The sequence below is a fragment of the Euprymna scolopes genome, chromosome 46 (assembly GCF_053919585.1).
Source record: "Euprymna scolopes isolate OS-2025 chromosome 46, ASM5391958v1, whole genome shotgun sequence".
NCBI lineage: Eukaryota > Metazoa > Mollusca > Cephalopoda > Sepiida > Sepiolidae > Euprymna > Euprymna scolopes.
The window spans coordinates 89,683,566-89,703,372 of NC_136527.1; the positions used below are offsets into that span (position 1 = coordinate 89,683,566).

Below are 19,807 nucleotides of genomic sequence, written 5' to 3' on the forward strand. Positions count from 1 at the left end.
TTGTCTCTTTTTACCGAACAAAATATGGAACCCCGTAGGTAACCAAATGAACATTCAGTAAAACCGTATTTCATATTTAATATACAAATGTTTATAATATTATTAATCATTAAACTGTGTAAATCATAAAACCTAACAAAATTATAACAAAAATTAATTATTAATTGCAGTTTGAAGAAGATATAAACAAAGGTTTAAAAAAATCATTAAGTCGCTTCTGCTTTTGCATAGTTCGTATAGTTAACACAAGTCTGACGTCACGGAAACATGCGGTCTATTTTTCACAATTCTTCACATTCATTTAGTGGTCCCTACGGATTTCATATGTACTTGTGAAATTACAGAACCAATGAGAATGTTTTGCACTTAGTGATTCGTGCTGAAATTATAATCTAGAAAGCCATTCTTAACATGGGGACAGGTGGGTGTTGTGTACCTATTCTGTACTTTCACCAAACAATTTAATAAAAACAGATGTCGTAATTAAACGTGAAAATGCTATTTTAAAAAAAATAGCGTGGATCAATAAGTGCACTCCCACCAAATAAAATTTCACTGTTTTTCGGCAAGAAAAAAAACAAAACAAAAACAAAAAAACCACCGACGACATTTTAATGAAAACTCGGTTTGACAACCATCTTCATTCCGTAACAAGTACATACACGATAAAGATTTTTGTTTATTACCAGAAGTGCTAATCTGGACTTGCACCAATTTTCCTGTTAGTAATTACCGCTACTTGTACAGTTCAATCAAGACATAATAAAAATAAAAAATCGAAAAAAAAAGTTATATTGTACATATCCGTTATGGAACGATGTTCTTCGAAAAAAATTTCACTTAATTTGATCAAGTATTTTTTTTTTTACAACGAAAAAACAATTTGTTATGATACCGAGCAAAAGGTTCGATTTTTAGGAAGAAAAGCTTGTAATAAAGATGGGGAGGGAGTGTCGGCGCTTTAAACTGAGTTATCTCCCTTTGGCATGTTCAATAAATTTCAAAATGGCTGACTTCAACGCGCTCTCATAAAAGGTTTTCTTGTGGAAAAATGTGCCGATTCTATCTGGCAAGTTCATTTGGGATATATATTGTTTTATATCTTTATAATAGATTTTTTTCTTGTCCATAAATGTTTTTTTTTTGTTTTTTTTGTTTTTTTACACAGTGGTCACCACTTATCAAGGCCCGGAAGCCACTCAGGGATAAGGGTTATTGCAAGTACATTACGTTAGTGTGGAGATTTGGTGAAGTGTTTACTTAAGGGAGCGGTTCATTAGGAATTTGTTAACGTTGGACTTGAAGACATCCAAGTTGTAGTCAGGTGGGAAGCAGGCAGACGGAACAGAGTTCCACAGGCGTGCAGTTCTAAGAAAGAAGCTTTGTTCATGGAATCCACGTTTTGATTTAGGCACAGATAAAGAGTGGGGGAAATTTTTCACAGTGGATTCAGCTAGACGGGTGTTTTTCATGAAAGATTGGCGAGGGGGGACCAGAGATTGGAGCTCAGACATTGTTGTTTATATTTTCCAAGTTGATAGCACAAACAGATTAGGCAATTATATTCATTTTCAGTCAGTGAGAGGGGAATCTTTCACCATACCTTCCCTTAAACATGCCAAATGGACTTTTATTAAGTACAATATAGTTGATATTTTTTTTAATGGAGAGTAGACAATGCATTGTGGATGCATTATCGGCAGCTCCTGTTACCCTCGCTTCTCTTTAGTTGTCACTCAGTCCTCATATTTTAATGAGTGATTTTTCTGACAAAAGGAGAAGAAAAAGCTGTATTCTAGGTTGGCAGTATTTTGCGTGAACAGCCACCAGAGATGTCTAGAATTTTCTGTTTCTAAGTCTATCCTTGCAGCCAGGTCACTAATAAGGGTGCTGGAGGTAAACGTTTCATCTGGGCTGACGTTATCCGCCTAATAGTCAGGGACCCGATCCTTGGATAAACCACTAAGGAGGCTGTCCTATTAGCAGGTACAAAGTACTGGGGTTGCTGTATTGCCATTTGGTGAGTAGCTCTGATGGGGCCTCTCGATGTCATATTAGTGGGTAATTGTTACGGCTTTACCTTTTCATGTTCTACAAAAAAAATATTTCTTCATTTCTATTTCTCTCTTACTTTCTCTCTCTAGTCCACAAATCCCAAAACTCCATCATGAAAAGTTTCAATAAAAAATACACGATTAAATCTGGATCTCCAACATCTAAAGTAGACCCCCCACTACCATGTCTCCTCCTCTAACCTTCCAGAGGTTGAAACCCAATTACAGGAGACTAAACCAGACATTTCTAAGCAAAACTGGAATTGGACAGACTATTTCCCAAGGTGAATTCGTAATTAAGGGATACTCTAACTTAACTTCTAAATCTGACCCACAAGATCGCCATGGGCATGGAATATGTGCCTATATTAAAGATAGCTTTCCATGTGGGAGGGACATCTCCAGGGAAGATCCTAACTTACCCTATATGTGCTTCCGGGTTGCTTTAGCTCACACTACTGCATTTATATTTACTCTCTATCGCCCCCACAACAGCGGAGTTACTATCTTTCAAAGCATATCTGAGAAAATTGACCAAGTCCTTTCTACTTATCCTTCAGCTAACATTCACGTATGTGGAGACTTCAATGTTCACAACGTCGAATGGTTGACCCACTCAAACAAGACCGATGATGAGGGGAGGTTCTGTCATGATTTCTCCATTGCCTATGACCTCACTCAGATTGTTCAGGAACCTACCCGTGTGCCCGATAATGACGGCCAGTATGCGAGCCTACTAGACCTTTTTCTCACAACTTGCCCTGAACTATGTTCAGTTTCTGTTCTGTCGCCTCTTGGATCTTCCGACCACTCTGTTGTATCAATTAAGATAAAAATGAAATGTAATAAGTCCCCAGGCTATTTCCCTAGATGAGTTTGCAATTTCAGGATACTCTAACTTAACTTCTAAATCTGACCCCCAAGATCGCCATGGGCATGGAATATGTGCCTATATTAAAGATAGCTTTCCATGTGGGAGGGACATCTCCAGGGAAGATCATAACTTACCCTATATGTGCTTCCAGGTTGCACTTGCTCAAACTACTGCATTTATATTTGCTCTCTATCGCCCCCACAATAGCAGAGTTACTATCTTTAAAAGCATATCTGAGAAAATTGACCAAGTCCTATCTGCTTATCCTTCAGCAAATATTCATGTCTGTGGAGACTTTAATGTTCACAATGTGGAATGGTTAAATTACTCAAACAAGACCGATGATGAGGGGAGGTTCTGTCATGATTTCTCCATTGCTTATGACCTCACTCAGATTGTTCACAAACCCACCCGTGTGCCCAATATTGACGGCCAGTATGCAAGTCTCCTAGACCTTTTTCTTACAACTTGCCCCGAACTGTGTTCAGCTTTCGTTCTGTCTCCACTTGGATCTTCCGACTACTCTGTTGTATCAGTTAAGATAAAAATGATGATGTACCTCTCCATCATACAGTATATCGATACTCTATGGCTGACTGGGATAGCTTCCATACATTTATATCAGATCTACCTCTGTGTTCCATGTTTAAAAAGGATGTGTCCTCTATAGTATCAGACCTGACAAAATGGTTAATTGTAGGTATAGGCCGTTTCATACCCTTGAAAAAATTCCAGCAAAAACCTAACAGCCAGCCATGGTTCTCTCCAGAATGTGCTGCTGCCATTGCGCACAGAAATCACATTTTCCATTGCTTCCAATGTAATAGATGTACTGAGACTGAAGCTGCTTTCAGGACTGCCAGCAACCATTGTAAGAAAGTAATAAAGAACGCAAGAGAGTTGCATGCTCAATCTGTTAAGTCAAAAGTAGATGAGCAGCGGCTTGGTTCCCACCAGTTTTGGCAAATTGCAAACAGAATCCTGAACAGAAGCGTGTGCTCTATCCCAACTATCATCAATGGACCTGAGGTAATCTCGTCAGCATCATACAAAGCCAAACTCTTTGCAAATATCTGTATGTGATGTTGCCAAGCTAATCAAAAATATTGATTCCAGTAAAGAAACTGGCTCTTTGTCAAGAACTTCGCAGCTAATTCTACCCTTTGCGATCAAGGCTGCCAACCCCCAATATTTCCTCCTGTATCAGAAAACACGCTATGTGATATACGTATATCTGTACGTGATGTTGCCAAGCTAATCAAAAACCTTGATTCCAGTAAAGCAACTGGCCCTGACGGTATTCCAATTATAGTACTCAAAAGACTTCAACCAGAACTAGCACCCATACTTACAAAACTGTTTAAACATTGTCTTAAGGAGAATAGCTTCCCATCTCCCTGGAAAATTTCATCAGTATGCCCTGTATTAAGAATTCAGGTGATCGTTCATCCCCCTCTCAGTACAGGCCAATAAGTCTCCTGTGCGTCATGAGTAAGTTGCTGGAATCTGTGTTAAATAGAGAAGTAATCAACCATCTCAACAAAAATAACCTTAGTGACACGCAATATGGTTTCTGTTCTGCTAGATCTACAGCAGATGTGCTTACAGTTATATCTCATAGGATTAGTGAATCTCTCGACGGAGGCTACCTTTCTAGGGCAATTGCTCTTGACATATCAAAGTCCTTTGATAGGGTATGGCATAAAGGTTTATTTGACAAGATCTCCAGCTATGGTATAGCTGGAAATGTCTTCTCAATTATTAAATGATTTCTATCTGATAGGTTCATAAGAGTAGTAGTTGATGGGCAGAAATCAGAAGCTCTCAGTATTAATGCTGGAGTCTCTCAGGGGTTCATCCTGGGTCTAACTCTCTTCCTGATTTACATTAACGATCTTCCAAATCACATCCTTACATCATTCGTAGACATTTATGCTAATGACACTACTATCTATGGTAGTACATCTAAGACTGTAAACGACCAAGTTCTCTCTGATTCTCTCCTCTGATCTTGAGCAAGTGGTACAATTGTTATATAGGGGGTCTTATTAAAAGCGCAGTCTTAGAAGAGTCTTATTATAAGTGATGCTGTATCTTAGTGAGAGATGTGTTGTAAGAGTTCTAGAGAGGGATGTTGTAAGACTCAGAGAGAGAGAGAGAGAGTAAGAGAGAGAGAGAGAGAGAGAGAGAGAGAGATAGAAGTTGTAAGAGACTAGATAGATATTGTTCATGTTAGGAGAGATTCTTATATATTAAATGTTCATTCTTTCCTTAGTTCGAATCTGTTGTTCTTCTGAAATCGTTTGTTTAAATGTGTCGACTATTTTCGAAAATTTAATCTTAATGTCTCCTGTTATCTTTAACTCATTAAGATGTCTTGCAAAATAAATTGAACTCTGCCGGCTTATAGAAAAGAGTGCAATAAAAAAGCAGGATGGGAAGGAACCCACGCATGATAAACAAACGGAAAACGAAATTTACATAGATAAATGACGGGAAGAAATTTACATAGATAAACAAAGGAAATGAATAAAGATCAGGAAATAATGTATACAAATCCTGAGACATAGAGAAAATATCAGGAAATCAGTTCCTTCATTTTCTTATAAAAGTAATGTCAATTTTTTTTTTGTCCACAACTCCTGTTAAATTAAGTATACAATGTTTTCAATAAACTTATATATATGTGTGTGTATCTATGCGTAATAGTAAAATTATGTAGAATGGAAGAGAAGGAGAGCTCTTAGAGTGAAGGGATATAGTGTTCAGACAGTTCGGACATTGTGTAGACATGATGATGTTGAGACGTGAATGTAAAGACATATAACACAAATATATAATACAATTGGACTTTACCGTTTGGTAAGAATCATAAGACACAAGACGAGCTTTACAAAAAAACACTTGATGGTTTATTCTTCACACGGCCGTGATTCCATCATCAAGAATTCAAAGTCTCACATTTTTCCTTGAAGTGACGTCTCGCTTCCTAGACGCCTGACTGTCTCTCTCCGAGTTTTCTTACTGACTGTTTGTCTTCTAACTAAAGTTTTTCTCTATTCCTAGAACTTTCTATTTTCCGTGACGTCATACACATGTTAAAACATGTGCCTTCTTTCACGTGTTTTGGACATACGTGTCCAAAACTTTTCCTATTTCTCAGTAACCTATTTTTCCAATATGTTAAAAACATTATCTTATAAGCTGCATTCTTTCAATTTAAAATTTCATAACAAACTTGATAGTTAACATTCTTTCCTTGAAATATTTATCTATATTCTAAACAAATGTTTGTTTTACATTTTTAAATTCTCACACGTAATCTATTTCTAAACTAAATTACTAAATTCTCTATTTTTATACTTACATGAAAGGGGACAGCCCTTATCATGTAACACAATGGGGAAAGAGGTGGCTTGTTACTTTTAATGCTTCTAAGAATAAGTTTTTATCTTTACATCATCAACGCTCTGATCCCCATCTGGCATCTATTGAAATGAATGGCTTTTGTCTTGGGGAGGCCTTATGTTTTGACAAGCTTCTGGGCTTGACCTTTACTTCTGATCTTAAATGGAACAACATACATTAAATCCGTTGCCAAGGCTGCTGGAAAAATGGTGGGATCCTTCTATCGATCCAGTAGATATCTCACTGCTGATGCAATTCTCTATCTATATAAGAGCCAGGTACGTCCAAGGATGGAGTACTGTTGCCACATCTGGGCAAGAGCTGCTAGAAAGGACTTATCCTGCCTTGATAGAGTTCAAACTAGACTTCGCAGCCTCGTAGGGGATGTCCTTTTCTCTGTCCTGCAACCTCTTTCTCACAAAAGAGTTTGTCTCTGCTTTATCATTATTTTCATGCCAAGTACGCGGCTGAGCTCCAATCTATGGTTCTCCCTCACCAAACTTTCACAAGAAACACCCGTCTAGCAGAAAACACTATCAATAATTTTCCCTACTCTTTATCTGTGCCTAAACCTAAACGTAGATTCCATGAACAAAGTTTCTTTCTTAGAACTGAACGCCTATGGAATTGTCTTCCATTTTCGTGCTTTCCATCTGACTACAATATGGTTGTCTTCAAGTCTAATGTACACAAGTTTTTAATGAGCCGTTCCATATAAGTTAACAAATTTACCGAATTTCCATTACTAACGATTACTATATTGTCCAATTTCTACTGTACACTCTTTAACACTTATCCTCGAGTGGCCTCTTGGCCTTGATAAGTGATGATGCTTATGGAAAAAAAAAAGCAAAAAAAAAAAGCGTGTTTTTCCGCTGTAAAAAAAAGAACAAAAAAACTACCCGATCAAATTAAGTGAAATTTTTTTTTTTCGGAGATCTTCAGTCCAAAACGCATTTTTACAATATAACTTTTTTTTTTTTTTTCGAGATTTTCATTTTTTTAATGTCTTGATTAAACTGTACAAGTACCTAATTACCTACAATTATGATCTCCGGTTAAAAAAAAAAAAATATCCGACAAAAAAAAGCAAAACAAAAAAAGCAAAAAAACATCATGATAAAATAATCCGAAAAGCGGAAAGTCCTTATTTTTTTAATTATTTATTATTATTTTTTTTTAATTTTTATTTTCTTCTTCTTCTTCACGAAACGCTCCCTCCAACGCGATGCGTGCAACATTATAGTCAGTGCGTATTTAACAATGGGGGCCTCACTCGTGTATGTCAGCCAAGAAATATATTAATCTATTTTATCAAAATTTATCTACCACTGTTTATGAAGAATCTTTTTAATCTCATTTTTTTTTTTTTTTGCTGTTTATCGTTTTGTTTTTGGAGATGTATACAGTTTTTAACCCCCCCTCCCCCCTTCTAAATTATGTTTTAGTGATATTTAAGCTGAAAAGGAAACACTTGATAAGTGGATAGTCCTTAATCCGCGGAGTTTTGAAGAAATACTTTCCTTCTCATCAGAGGATAGGAATTAGCAAAATGCGGGATTGGATTTTAAATGCAAAAGTATTTGATGAAACAACAAATAAGTCAAAGATCTTACTTGAAAACAAAAAAAGTGAAGCAGAGGGAATATGGTGAAGAAAAAGGTGATTACACGTGAATGGATAGTCTGGTGAAAGGTAAATAATCCAATGACGGTAAAATCCAAAAATATAACTTCAAGAAAGTAAGTTTAATTTCCATTTGCACAAGTAAAATACAAGGAAATCGCGTAATTGGAAGATGGTCCAAAATAATCCAAAAGGCTGAAATCCATGGAATTTTCCTAATGTCTGTCGGTCTGTGTGACGCGGTTTATCTCAGCCTACAGGCAACCCACCCAGGCAAGTAAGGTACTGAAATGAAGCTTATGACACAGCAGATGTTTTAGTGATATTTATATCCATGTTTGGTGTATGGAAATGCAAAACAATACTGATTTACTAAACAACGCTTTATTTACTTGATATTTTTCTGGTATTTACCGGAATTATTATCTCCCTTAGTAATTTCAATTTACTGAGTGTGAGACGCAGTTTATCTCACTCAGCCTACAGGCAACCCACCCAGGCAAGTTAGTTACCGAAATGAAGCTTACGCCCCAGCGGATGTTTTAGTGATATTTATATCCATGTTTGGTGTATGGAAATGCAAAAAAAAAAAAAATGCCAAAAAAATAGCGATTTACTAAACAACGTTTTATTTACTGGATATTTTTCTGGTAGAAGGACTCAAGTTTGCCCAGCTGGGCAAACTTGAGTCCTTGTTTCTTAAAATTTCTTAATTATGTCAGGTTCTCCTATCACAACCGGTATGCAATATCAAAGCATTGACGTTGTCCCTTTTTATGGATTTCGTAAGATTTGTTTTCTTTCTGGCATTTAATAATTATTGCAATTCTGTACAATGAGATACACAACAATTGAATCTCTCTTGCACCTGGTTCATTGGGTATATGTTGATTTAAATAATTATGCAGTCAATGTGGAATTCAATTATTGTTTTAAATAGAAAAATCATTGAATCTCTTCGATTTCTCTTGGGTGTTTATACAAAAACATGGTTTCTCTACAGTGTGTATTGCATGTATAGCGTCTAGATTGCAATTCAATTATTGTATTATTGTTGTTTCCGATACAAATTCATGGAATTTATTCTTCTTTCGTGGATTTCCTTCTTGTAAAGATTGTATAAACATTTTATCCTTTCTTTTAATCTGTTAGTTTAATTATATTTCATTTCTCTATTTATTTTCTTATCAGGGTTAACGTTATAGAGGATATATGTCCAATGTCAAAATGTCCGTACAAATCTATGTTAAGAGATCTGAGGATCGTGTCTAGATTGTCAATCAATTATTGTCGTTGCATTCTCATTTAGGTGTTTGTATATTGTCTATATAATAATTATAGCGGAATTTGATTATCGCATCATTGTTAATCCTGATACGAATTCACGGAATTTATTCTTCTTCCGTGGATTTCCTTCTTGTAAAGATTGTATAAACATTTATTGTCTTCTTTAATCTGTTAGTTTAGGTATATTTCATTTCTCTATTTAGTTTCTTATAGTTTGTGAGGGTAAATGTTATAGAGGATATATGTCCAATGTAAAAATGTCCGTACAAATCTATGTTAAGAGATCTGAGGATCGTGTCTAGATTGTCAATCAATTATTGTCGTTGCATTCCCATTTTGGTGTTTGTATATTGTCTACATTGGAAAATTTAAATTTAAATATTTTTTGCAGGGTACCAAATTTTATTATGGCTATGTAAAGACCAAATTTAAACTTGTTCGAAAACATTATTTTAGATTGTGAAATTAAAAAATATAAAATTAATGTGTCAGCTGACCGGTTTTGAAGCTCACTCAACAGAGCAAAATTGAGTTTAATTACGTTTTAAAAAGAAGAGGGGAAAACAATGAATCGGAGATGAAAAAGTAGGGGGGGGATATTTATGTATAAAAAAAAAGTAATGGGGGGGGAATTAATTATTATATAGAAACTAGATTAAGCCCTAAGAGATTCACAAATGGTTGTACAAATCTATATTTTCAAAAGTCATCACTTCTTCTCACTTGACTAGCCTTAATTTAAACCTTCGCCACTTCCAGTTTTGCGACGGATGCGACGGCAAAAATGTCACATTTTTTGCACATTCTTTTCTTTCTTCACGGTACGGGTTTGAGCCTGCCTGCCTACTACCACTTTTTTTTTTTTTTTTTTTTTTTTCATGAAACACTTTCAAACACCCGGGCAATGCTAGACACCCAGGCTAGTATCGTATAATTAAATGTATAAAAAAACGTTTTGAGGATCTGAGGATCGTGTCTAGATTGTCAATCAATTATTGTTGTTGCATTCTCATTTAGGTGTTTGTATATTGTCTACATTGGATATTTTAAATTAGTCACATTGTTTGTTTCTGATATGTGACACAAATTCATTGAATGTCTTTTTTTTCACCCACAGATTTCCATCTTGTAAAGATGATAGAAACTTTGTAATCTTTCGATGTGCACCTTTTATCAGATAAACCGATTACAAAAGAACTCACGACTTGACTGCCTTCTTTAATTGACAACAGATTTCTTAAGATTATTTTCATTCGATTAGCTGCACCTTCCACAGGTATATTGTCTAGATTGGCATCCGATTATTGTTACACTACCCTATACTGTTTCAGCTATTACATACGTTTTTTTTTCTTTTTTTTTTTCTTTTACAAAGTATCACCACTTATCAAGGCCCAGAGGCCACCGAGGATGAGGGTTAAAGAATGTACAGTAGTCAAAAGGACAATATAGTAATTGTCAGTAATGGAAATTCAGTAAATTTGTTAACTTAAGGTGAACGGCTTATCAAGAACTTGTTTACATTGGACTTGAAGACAACCATATTGTAGTCAGCTGGAAAGCAGGAAAACGGAAGACAGTTCCACAGGTGTGTAGTTCTAAGAGAGAAGCTTTACAACCTGAAGATCTTTTTAAGATTCTAAATGTCTCTTTAAGTGCACTTGTTGGTCCCCCGACAAAACGAGGGTGGACCTGTTAATTCACCCTTGTTCGTTCGTCTGTCCGCACTTTTCTCAATAACTATGCTTTGGAATTTATCAAAATTTTGCACAAACATTAAACATGGTATGAGTAAAAAAGTAACAGAATGGATTTTTCAGGAAAACTCCGGTTACCCCCTCTAGGGGTAACTTTGGGTTAAAATGGCTAAAATTGACACTTTTGTGTTTATTAAAAAAAAATTGATGTCTTGGATTTTTTATAAAACTTTCTGAAAAGTTGTAACTAATTATAGCGAAATTCGATTATTGCATCATTGTTAATCTTGATACAAATTCATTGAATTTTTTTTTTTCACACACTTCCTTCTTGTAAAGATTGTATAAAAATTTATTGTCTCTTTTAATCTGTTCGTTTAATTATATTTCATTTCTCTATTTTCTTACAGTTTATCAGGGTTAACGTTATAGAGGATATATGTCCAATGTCAAAGTGTCCGTACAAATCTATGTTAAGAGATCTGAAGATCGTGTCTGGATTGTCAATCAATTATTCTTGTTGCATTCCCATTTAACATCATTTGAAGTTTCTTCTTGTGTTTTTTTTTGAGTTTCTTTCACAAATCTAAAATCACAAACGTGTTTTAAACTGGAATTCAATTCCAATCCACAAAAGAAAAATGTTTTTTGACAGTGTGTATTGCATGCTTATTGTCGAGATTGGCATTCAATCATTGCGTTGTTGTTTTTGATAAAAATTCATGGAATCTCGTTTTTTTCTTCAGCAGTTTTCTCTCTTGTATGAACCTCTCTTGCACTTAGTTCATTGGGTATATTTATACAGTGTCTAGATTAGAACATTCTAATCCACAAAAGAAAAACGTTTTTTATACATTTAATTATACCATACTAGTCTGGGTGTCTAGCATTGCCCGGGTGTTTGAAAGTGTGTCATGGAAAAAAAAAAAAAAAAAAAAAAAAAAGTGGTAGTAGGCAGGCAGGCTCAAACCCGTACCGTGAAGAAAGAAAAGAATGTGCAAAAAATGTGACATTTTTGCCGTCGCATCCATCGCAAAACTGGAAGTGGCGAAGGTTTAAATTAAGGCTAGTCAAGTGAAAAGACGTGATGACTTTTGAAAATATCAACGAAAAAAGCAACCCCTCCTTGTAGAAAGCAGCAAAAAATTAATGTTTTTAGCCAATTTTTCAATATTTGTCGTCCGAAGGGGTGAGCTACAAAACGATACTGATGTTGTGAAAATCCGTCGCCTCTGTCGAAAGTTTTAGGCAGACATACAAACATACATTTAAACAGACAGTTGAGATTTATATTATAGATTTTTTTTTTTTTTACATAGGCATCACCACATTATCAAGGCCAAGAGGTCACTCGAGGATAAGGGTTAAAGAGTGTACAGTAGAAATTGGACAATATAGTAATCATTAGTAATAAAAATTCGGTTAATTTGATAACTTATATGGAACGGCTCATCAAGAACTTATTTACGTTAGACTTGAAGACCACCATATTGTAGTCAGCTGGGAAGCAGGAAAACGGAAGACAATTCCACAGGCGTGCAGTTCTAAGAAAGAAGCTTTGTTCATGGAATCTACGTTTAGGTTTAGGCACAGATAAAGAGTGGGGGGAATTATTGATAGTGTTTACAGCTAGACGAGTGTTTCTTGTGAAAGTTTGGTGAGGGGGACCATAGATTGAAGCTCAGCTGAACACTTTCCATGAAAATAACGATACATCAGAGATAAGCTTGCAACATCTCTTCTGCGTGGATTTCTAACTATGTTTGCATTCACGTTACAGCTAGACGAGTGTTTCTTGTGAAAGTTTGGCGATGGAGTCTAGACGGCATTTCAATTATTGTTGCATTGTTGTTTCTGATACAAATTCATTGAATATCTTTTTTCCGCAGGTTTCCTTCTTATTCTTTATCTTCTTGTATGAATCTTTCTTGCACTTGGTCTATTGAGTATTTTTGTACAGTGTCTAGATTGGAACCAATCCACAAAAGAAACATACATTAGGTATTTTTTACAGTGTCCATTGCATGTATAGCGTCTAGATTGGTATTCAATTATAGTTGTATTGTTGGTTCTGATACGAATTCATTGAATCTCCTCTTTTTCTTCTGTAGGAATTTCTCTTGCACTTGGTCCATTGGGTATGTTTGTACAGTGTCTAGATTGGAACCTTCCAATCCACAAAGAAACATGGATATGGTATTTTTTACAGTGTCCATTGCATGTATAGCGTCTAGATTGGTATTCAATTATAGTTGTATTGTTGGTTCTGATACGAATTCATTGAATCTCCTCTTTTTCTTCTGTATGAATTTCTCTTGCATTTGGTCCATTGGGTATGTTTGTACAGTGTCTAGATTGGAACCTTCCAATCCACAAAGAAACATGGATATGGTATGTTTTACAGTGTGTACTGCATGAAGAGTGTCTAGATTGGTATTCAATTATAGTTGTATTGTTGTTTCCGAAACATTCATTGAATCTCCTCTTTTTCTTCTGTAGATTTCCGTTTCGCATGAATGCGCATATGTTGATTTAGATAATTATGTGCAAACGAAGCTCCGCAAATCTGACAACTGTACGGCTTCTCCATATCTGTGTGCGTCTGCATATGCGTTTTAAGACTTTCGCTTTCGGCACATTCCAATCCGCAAAACAGACACGCAAACGGCTTCTCAGCTGTGTGAATCTGCAGGTGTTTTTTCAGCTCTTTGTGCCGCACGAACGTGATGTCGCAGACGTCACAGCGATATGGTTTTTCCCCGCTGTGAATGCGCATGTGCGTCTTCAGATTGGAATTCTCCGAGAACGCGGCATCGCAGATGTTGCACTCGTGCGGCTTTTCGCCCGTGTGTGTCCGAATGTGCCGTTTCAGTTTCGATTTCTCAGCGAACGATGCCTCGCAGACGCTGCACGAAAACGGCTTCTCGCCACTGTGCATGCGTGTGTGGATTTCCAAACGAGAATATTTTGAGAAAACCGTCTCACAGATCGCACAGGAATATGGTTTATCGCCGCCTCGTTTTGATCGTCTGTTTTTTGGCAAAGATGGTTTTTGAGATGCACTCTCTTCACAAAAAAAGGACGACCCTCCATCAGATGTTTGCATTTTTTTTTAGACAATAAAACGAGTTTGATTAACTTAACTTTCCACGGTAGTGGGGATGTTTATTTTCATTTGGGTGCCCATAATTACCTGAAAAAAAAAAAAAAAAGAATCAAATATTTTATTCATCCTTATACACAATTAACAACAACCAAGTATTCGTCACAGCACTTGTTGCAATATTTTGGTTGTATAATGGGGTATGATCCCACACAGTCGGACAGTTCTATTTATAAACGATGCTGCTAAGAACTGACGAATCAAATTAATTCATGTTCTGCTACCAACCAATCAGAAACCAGAATTGTTTCATAAATATTAAACGTTTTCTGGAGCAATTTCACATGTTCTTTCCCGGATTTCGACACGGTAAGAATATTTTGTTCTATGGCACTGTCTACCACAAACAAGTCACCTCCCAGGACTTGTGTGTAACAGCGAACCATCTGAAACTGTTCTGAAACTCAAAATGGCTTACACTTCTAGAGCACTGTTGAAATATAATCTACTAATGTTAGATATCAAGTTTGTTAATGTTGGTTTTAAATGACTGCCACGGGTCTTCAGCTGAGCACTCAGTGGGTTCAAGTACTTGGAGACTGACAAAGTGATTTGATAACTGGAGCCAAAACTCTGTCTGTAACAGTTTGTTGAAAAAGTGTAGAATTCAATTAAAAAAACAACACCGTCTTTTTTTTTTTTTTTTTAAATAAAACTAATTTTAAAATTTCGATGTTCGAAAAAGAGTCCATAAAGAATAAAACAGTTAATAAATACAAAAAAAAGTCCATTAAGTTCAAATAAAGCCTGTTTGAATAAAACTTATATAAAAAAAAAACGTCACTTCCGGCAAATGGCTTTGTAAACAACGGGTGGCATTTTTCGAATACATCGGTAAACACTGTATGTTTTTCGAGCTGAATAAATATGTTACATTGAATAAAAACACAAAAAATATATCCAGTTGCCTTTGATAGCATTTTTGTCAGTATTTTGATTGATCTTCCTTTCTTTTTTTTAAAATTTTTGAGTGATTTTTTGGACTCAAAAGGAGCGCTTAAGTTTAAATGAAACCAAAGATATCGACATGATGAGCTTTCTTTTTGAGTCCCGAGAATCACTAAAAACTCAAAAAATATTTAAAATAACAGTAAATAAATATCGCCATGACATTTATTTAGTGGATTTCTGTCATTATTTTTTATTTATTTTCCAGTTTTTAAGTGATTTTTAGGACTCCAAAGATGCGAGCATCATGGCAACATCTTTGCTTTCGTTTTAATTTAAGCGCTCAACACTACTTGCGTTTCGCACTTCAAACACACATTTATATCAGTTAAAACACTAAAAACTTATCCAGGTAGGTAGAAAAGTAACTTATCCTCACTTTGGTAACATTTATTGGTTATATATTTGTTATTTTTATCACTTTTTCGGTTTAATGTCCACTGTAAAACAAACCCTATTAAACGCCATTTAAATGCATTCGCTTAAAATCGATTATTTCGTAATTTTTCTTTTACTTACTTTCCAGCTTAGCAATCACATTTAAAAATAAGACGTTTATAGGTTCTTGAGTATGCTGAAAACGAATATCGCATTTAAATTTTCCGCAAGCAAGTAGTTTTCTGGATATTAAGCAATATAATTCTTTATGTTATCAGTGGTAGCCATTTTTGTATGCGCAAGCGTGTGAGTCAAAAACACGTGCGCTTGCACATACCAAAAATGGTCACTACTGATAACGCAAAGAATTATATTGGTGAATATGCGGAAAACTAATTGTTTGCAACAAATTAAAATATGATTTACGTCTTCAGCATACTCTAAAACTTATAAACGTCGTTATTTTCAAAGTGTTTGTTAAGGTGAAAGCAAGTAAAAATTTACCGATTTTTTTAAATCTTAGAATAAAGCGTTATATTTTTTAAAAATTACTGGTTTACACAGATTTTAAAAAGTTGTCAAAAATCAAATATATAACAAATAATTGTTATCAAAGGCAAGATAAGTTACTTTTCTACCTAACTGGATAATTTTCTAGCGTTTTTATTTAATGTAAAATGTTTATACAGTTCTAAAAACATACAGTGTTTACCGATGTATCGGAAAATTTTAAATGGTGCCGAACTCTCTACTGAACACGATGAGTTTGAGAAAATGAGTTAAAAATAAAAAACTATACAAAATGCTGTTAGAAACTCGCTCAATATATGTTACCGGGACATAAGCTGATATATATTTGATGGGGTTTTAACAGTATTGTGTATAGTTTTTTATTTTTAACTCATTTTCCCAAACTTCCCATGTTCAACAGAGAGTCTGGCGACATTTTAAATTTTCGAATGCATCGGTAAACACTGTATGTTTTTTCGAGCCGAATAAACATGTTACCTTAATAAAAACACTAAAAAATTATCCAGTTAGGTAGAAAAGTAACTTATCTTGCCTTTGGTAACATTTATTTGTTGTGTATTTGTTTTTTGACAACTTTTTCGAATCTATGTGTATAGTAAAACCAACCGAAAATTGCATTGAAATCTTTTAAACAAAAATGATAAAACAAAGAATTCCATGTAATACTTACGTATTCACAATATTCTTTCGAATGAAGGGTTTTAAAGGAAGGGGTTGACTGTTAAATAGTCAAAATTCAAGATGGCGACCAAACTGTAGGTTCGCAGAAATTAAAATTTTCTGAAGAAGAAATTAAACCGAATGATTTCGTAATCGTGCCGATATACATACATATTTATTTATTTATTTATGAACGATTCACAAGCACAGGCGATTATAAGTACGACCAGACCGGTGTTACGCAAAAACCTAGCCTGATGTGAAAATGTCCCGATTACCAAACCGGACTTCCTGGTTTTAATTTAAAATAAATCTGCAAAACATATTTAAAAAAATAAAAATAAAATAATAAAACCGTTTTTCAAAAATTGCACAAAATTTCTTCCATGTTAATTTGTTTGAAACTAAAACAGGAAGTCCAGTTTAATGATCGGAACATTTTCACATCGAGGCTAGGTTTTCACTTGACACCGGTCACGACCTTCGTAACATATGTCATTACAAAGGCCCGTACAGTACACCTTGCACCGGTACGGTCGCATTTAGGGTTGCCTATGCTTCTGAATCGTCTATTTATTTATTTATTGTAAAAATGGTACGGTTATCCTGACGCTCCGCACTTCTTTATTTACCGTGGAAGTGACGTCACACAAATCTTATAATACGGATGGCTACAATTGTAAAAATAATTTGTTTTATTTTTCTTTCATTTTGAGGTCCTTTTTTTCTCCCGTTTGTTTTTGTTTTCTACAATTAATAAACCAGTTAATAAGTAAAAAATAATTTGTTTTACTTGTATAGTTTTTTAACAGGTGCTTATGCAGTTTAATTAACCGTTTTAACATAAGTAACGTGCCGACATTAACCAAGCGGAAGAACTGTTTATTATTTTACACCGCTTCCGGGCTTCCCACCAAATGTAAACAGGTAATTTTAAAGAATTTTCCGATGGTAGAAAGGAAGCCCCCCCCCCCAAAATCCTGGCCACAAATTGGGTGATCATTTTACGTTAAATTATTATAGAAAAGTGATCCCCCACTTTTTAAAACTAACATTTCTTCATATCTTGGAAACTACCCGTTTTCCGTAATTATAAACGTTATTTTCGTTTTCAGCGACCCCGAAAACATGTAAGAATGGTAATGTTAAAGGAATTTTCGAGGGTGGAGTAATTCTTCATATTTACCTTTTTTTTAATTGAATTGTTAGGTGAAAGTACAGAATAGTTACAATACACCCTCCCTTCCTCATGTTAAATAATAGGCCGCGTACCGGAAAACGAAATGAGACCTCATTTGATCTCATTTCGTTTTCCGGTACGCGGTTACGCTCGATCTGACTTTTTGATCACCCGTCTGGTCGGCCATATCAGAGAATTATCGTTAGTTATTTAGACGAGACACACACATTTAAATCATGATTTTCTCTAGTCCAGATGAGTGCAGTAAATAAACTTTTAACTCGAAATGACCCCTAATCTACTAATGTATAACGTAAGACACAGAAAAGAAACATTTATAATGCGTACACAGCTTTATTTTCTCATAGAACCACCGACCGCTTTCAATGGATTTTACCAAAATAATTTTTTTTTTTTTTTTGTAAACAATTAAAGGTACTGGTGCACTTGATCCGTGGAGAGGGGTCGGGTGGGGGATGATGTTTTGAAAATTTAGAAAACCTTTAAGAGTGGTAATGTTAAAGGAATTTTCGAGGGTGGAGTAAGTAATTCTTCATATTTACCTTTTTTTTAATTGAATTGTTAGGTGAAAGTACAGAATAGTTACAATACACCCTCCCTTCCCCATGTAAAATAATAGGTTTCTAAATAATAGCGTTAAAAAATAGCTTGGGTCGTAAAGTGCAGGAGTACCTATAAAAGGTAACGTCGGATCGGAAAAAGAACTCAAAATGAAAATAAAATAAATTCTCCACTCAAAATAAGAAATGATAAAAAAAATTAAAAAAAAAAGTCAAACGGGAGAAAAAAGGAGCTCAAAATGAAAGAAAAATAAAACAAATTATTTTTACAATTGTAGCCATCCGTATTATAAGATTTTTGTGACGTCACTTCCAAGGTAAATAAAGAAGTGCGGAGCGTCAGGATAACCAATGGTACTTGTACAGTTTAATCAAGACATTAAAATATGAAAATATCGAAAAAAAAGTTTAAATTGTATGTATCCGTTATGGAACGAAGTTCTCCAAAAAAAAATTTCATCAAATAGTTTTTTTTTTTTTGTTTTTTTGTTTTTTTTCTACAGTGAAAAAACAATTTGTCATGATACCGAGCAAAATGTTTGATTTTTAGGAAGAAAAGCTAGTATTAAAGATGGGGAGGGGATGTCTGCGCTTCAACTGGAGTTATCTCCCTTTGGCATTTCTAAAATTCAAACATTCAAACAAATTTTTTTTTTAATCCAAGATGGCTGCCTGCAACACGCTCTCATAAAAACGTGTTTTTCCGCTGTAAAAAACCACTTGATCAAATTAAGTGAAATTTTTTTTTTGGAGAACTTCGTTCTATAACGGATACATACAATTTAAACTTTTTCGGTATTTTCATTTTTTTAATGTCTTGACTAAACTGTACAAGTACCAATAAAAATTATTATTTTGGTAAATATTACTGGCAGATTTGCCGTTTAGTTGTACAAATATCCTCAAACCAGGTAATCACTAAAAGAGACTATTAAAAGTCGACACCGGTATCTTAGCAGAAAGTTTTTTTGTTTTTACATGTTTCACAAACTTTAAATGGGTAAAATATATGTTGTTGCGAACCAGAGTATAATATCCTAGCTCACCACAAGAAAATAATGAAACGAATGCAATTGAAGGAAACAAAGACTCAATTGATGGATAAGAACGTCCTTTATTTGCTGTTGAAAGAATGAACGTTTTAGTTATAACATGTGTTCATGTCCGCGCGTGTGTAACCAATGTTCGTTGCATGACTGGTATTGTAGCAAGAAAAGGAAATGTGTGTTCATCTCAAGTTCGGGTCACTATCGTTTGTTCACACGTGAGAAGAGAAATGAGTGTTGCAGTGGAAATGAGAATGATAGTCCAGCGTGTAGACAAAGAAGAGGATAGAGGTTAAGCTGTACGCCATGTTAGCAGTCAGCTACACGGTGGTGTTCTCAGGGACCAGTAGTGGATAGAGAGAGAAAGAGTGACA

The 19,807-nt window shown here is 35.0% G+C and overlaps 1 protein-coding gene across 1 annotated transcript; it reads right to left on the reverse strand.

Moving 5' to 3' along the window:
* Positions 1 to 595: 595 nt before the first annotated feature.
* LOC145270372 (uncharacterized) lies at positions 596 to 17,088 on the reverse strand. The gene is made up of 2 exons (XM_080126023.1): positions 16,637 to 17,088; positions 596 to 14,139 (listed from the first exon to the last, which is right to left on the reverse strand). The coding sequence occupies exon 2, from the start codon at positions 14,050 to 14,052 to the stop codon at positions 13,417 to 13,419; it is 636 nt and encodes a 211-aa protein (XP_079982149.1). The 5' UTR covers positions 14,053 to 14,139; positions 16,637 to 17,088; the 3' UTR covers positions 596 to 13,416.
* Positions 17,089 to 19,807: the final 2,719 nt, after the last annotated feature.

Coding starts and splice junctions, on each gene's coding strand:
- LOC145270372 (XM_080126023.1), bottom strand. CDS start 14,052: ATGCAAACATCTGATGGAGGGTCGTCCTTTTTTTGTGAAGAGAGTGCA.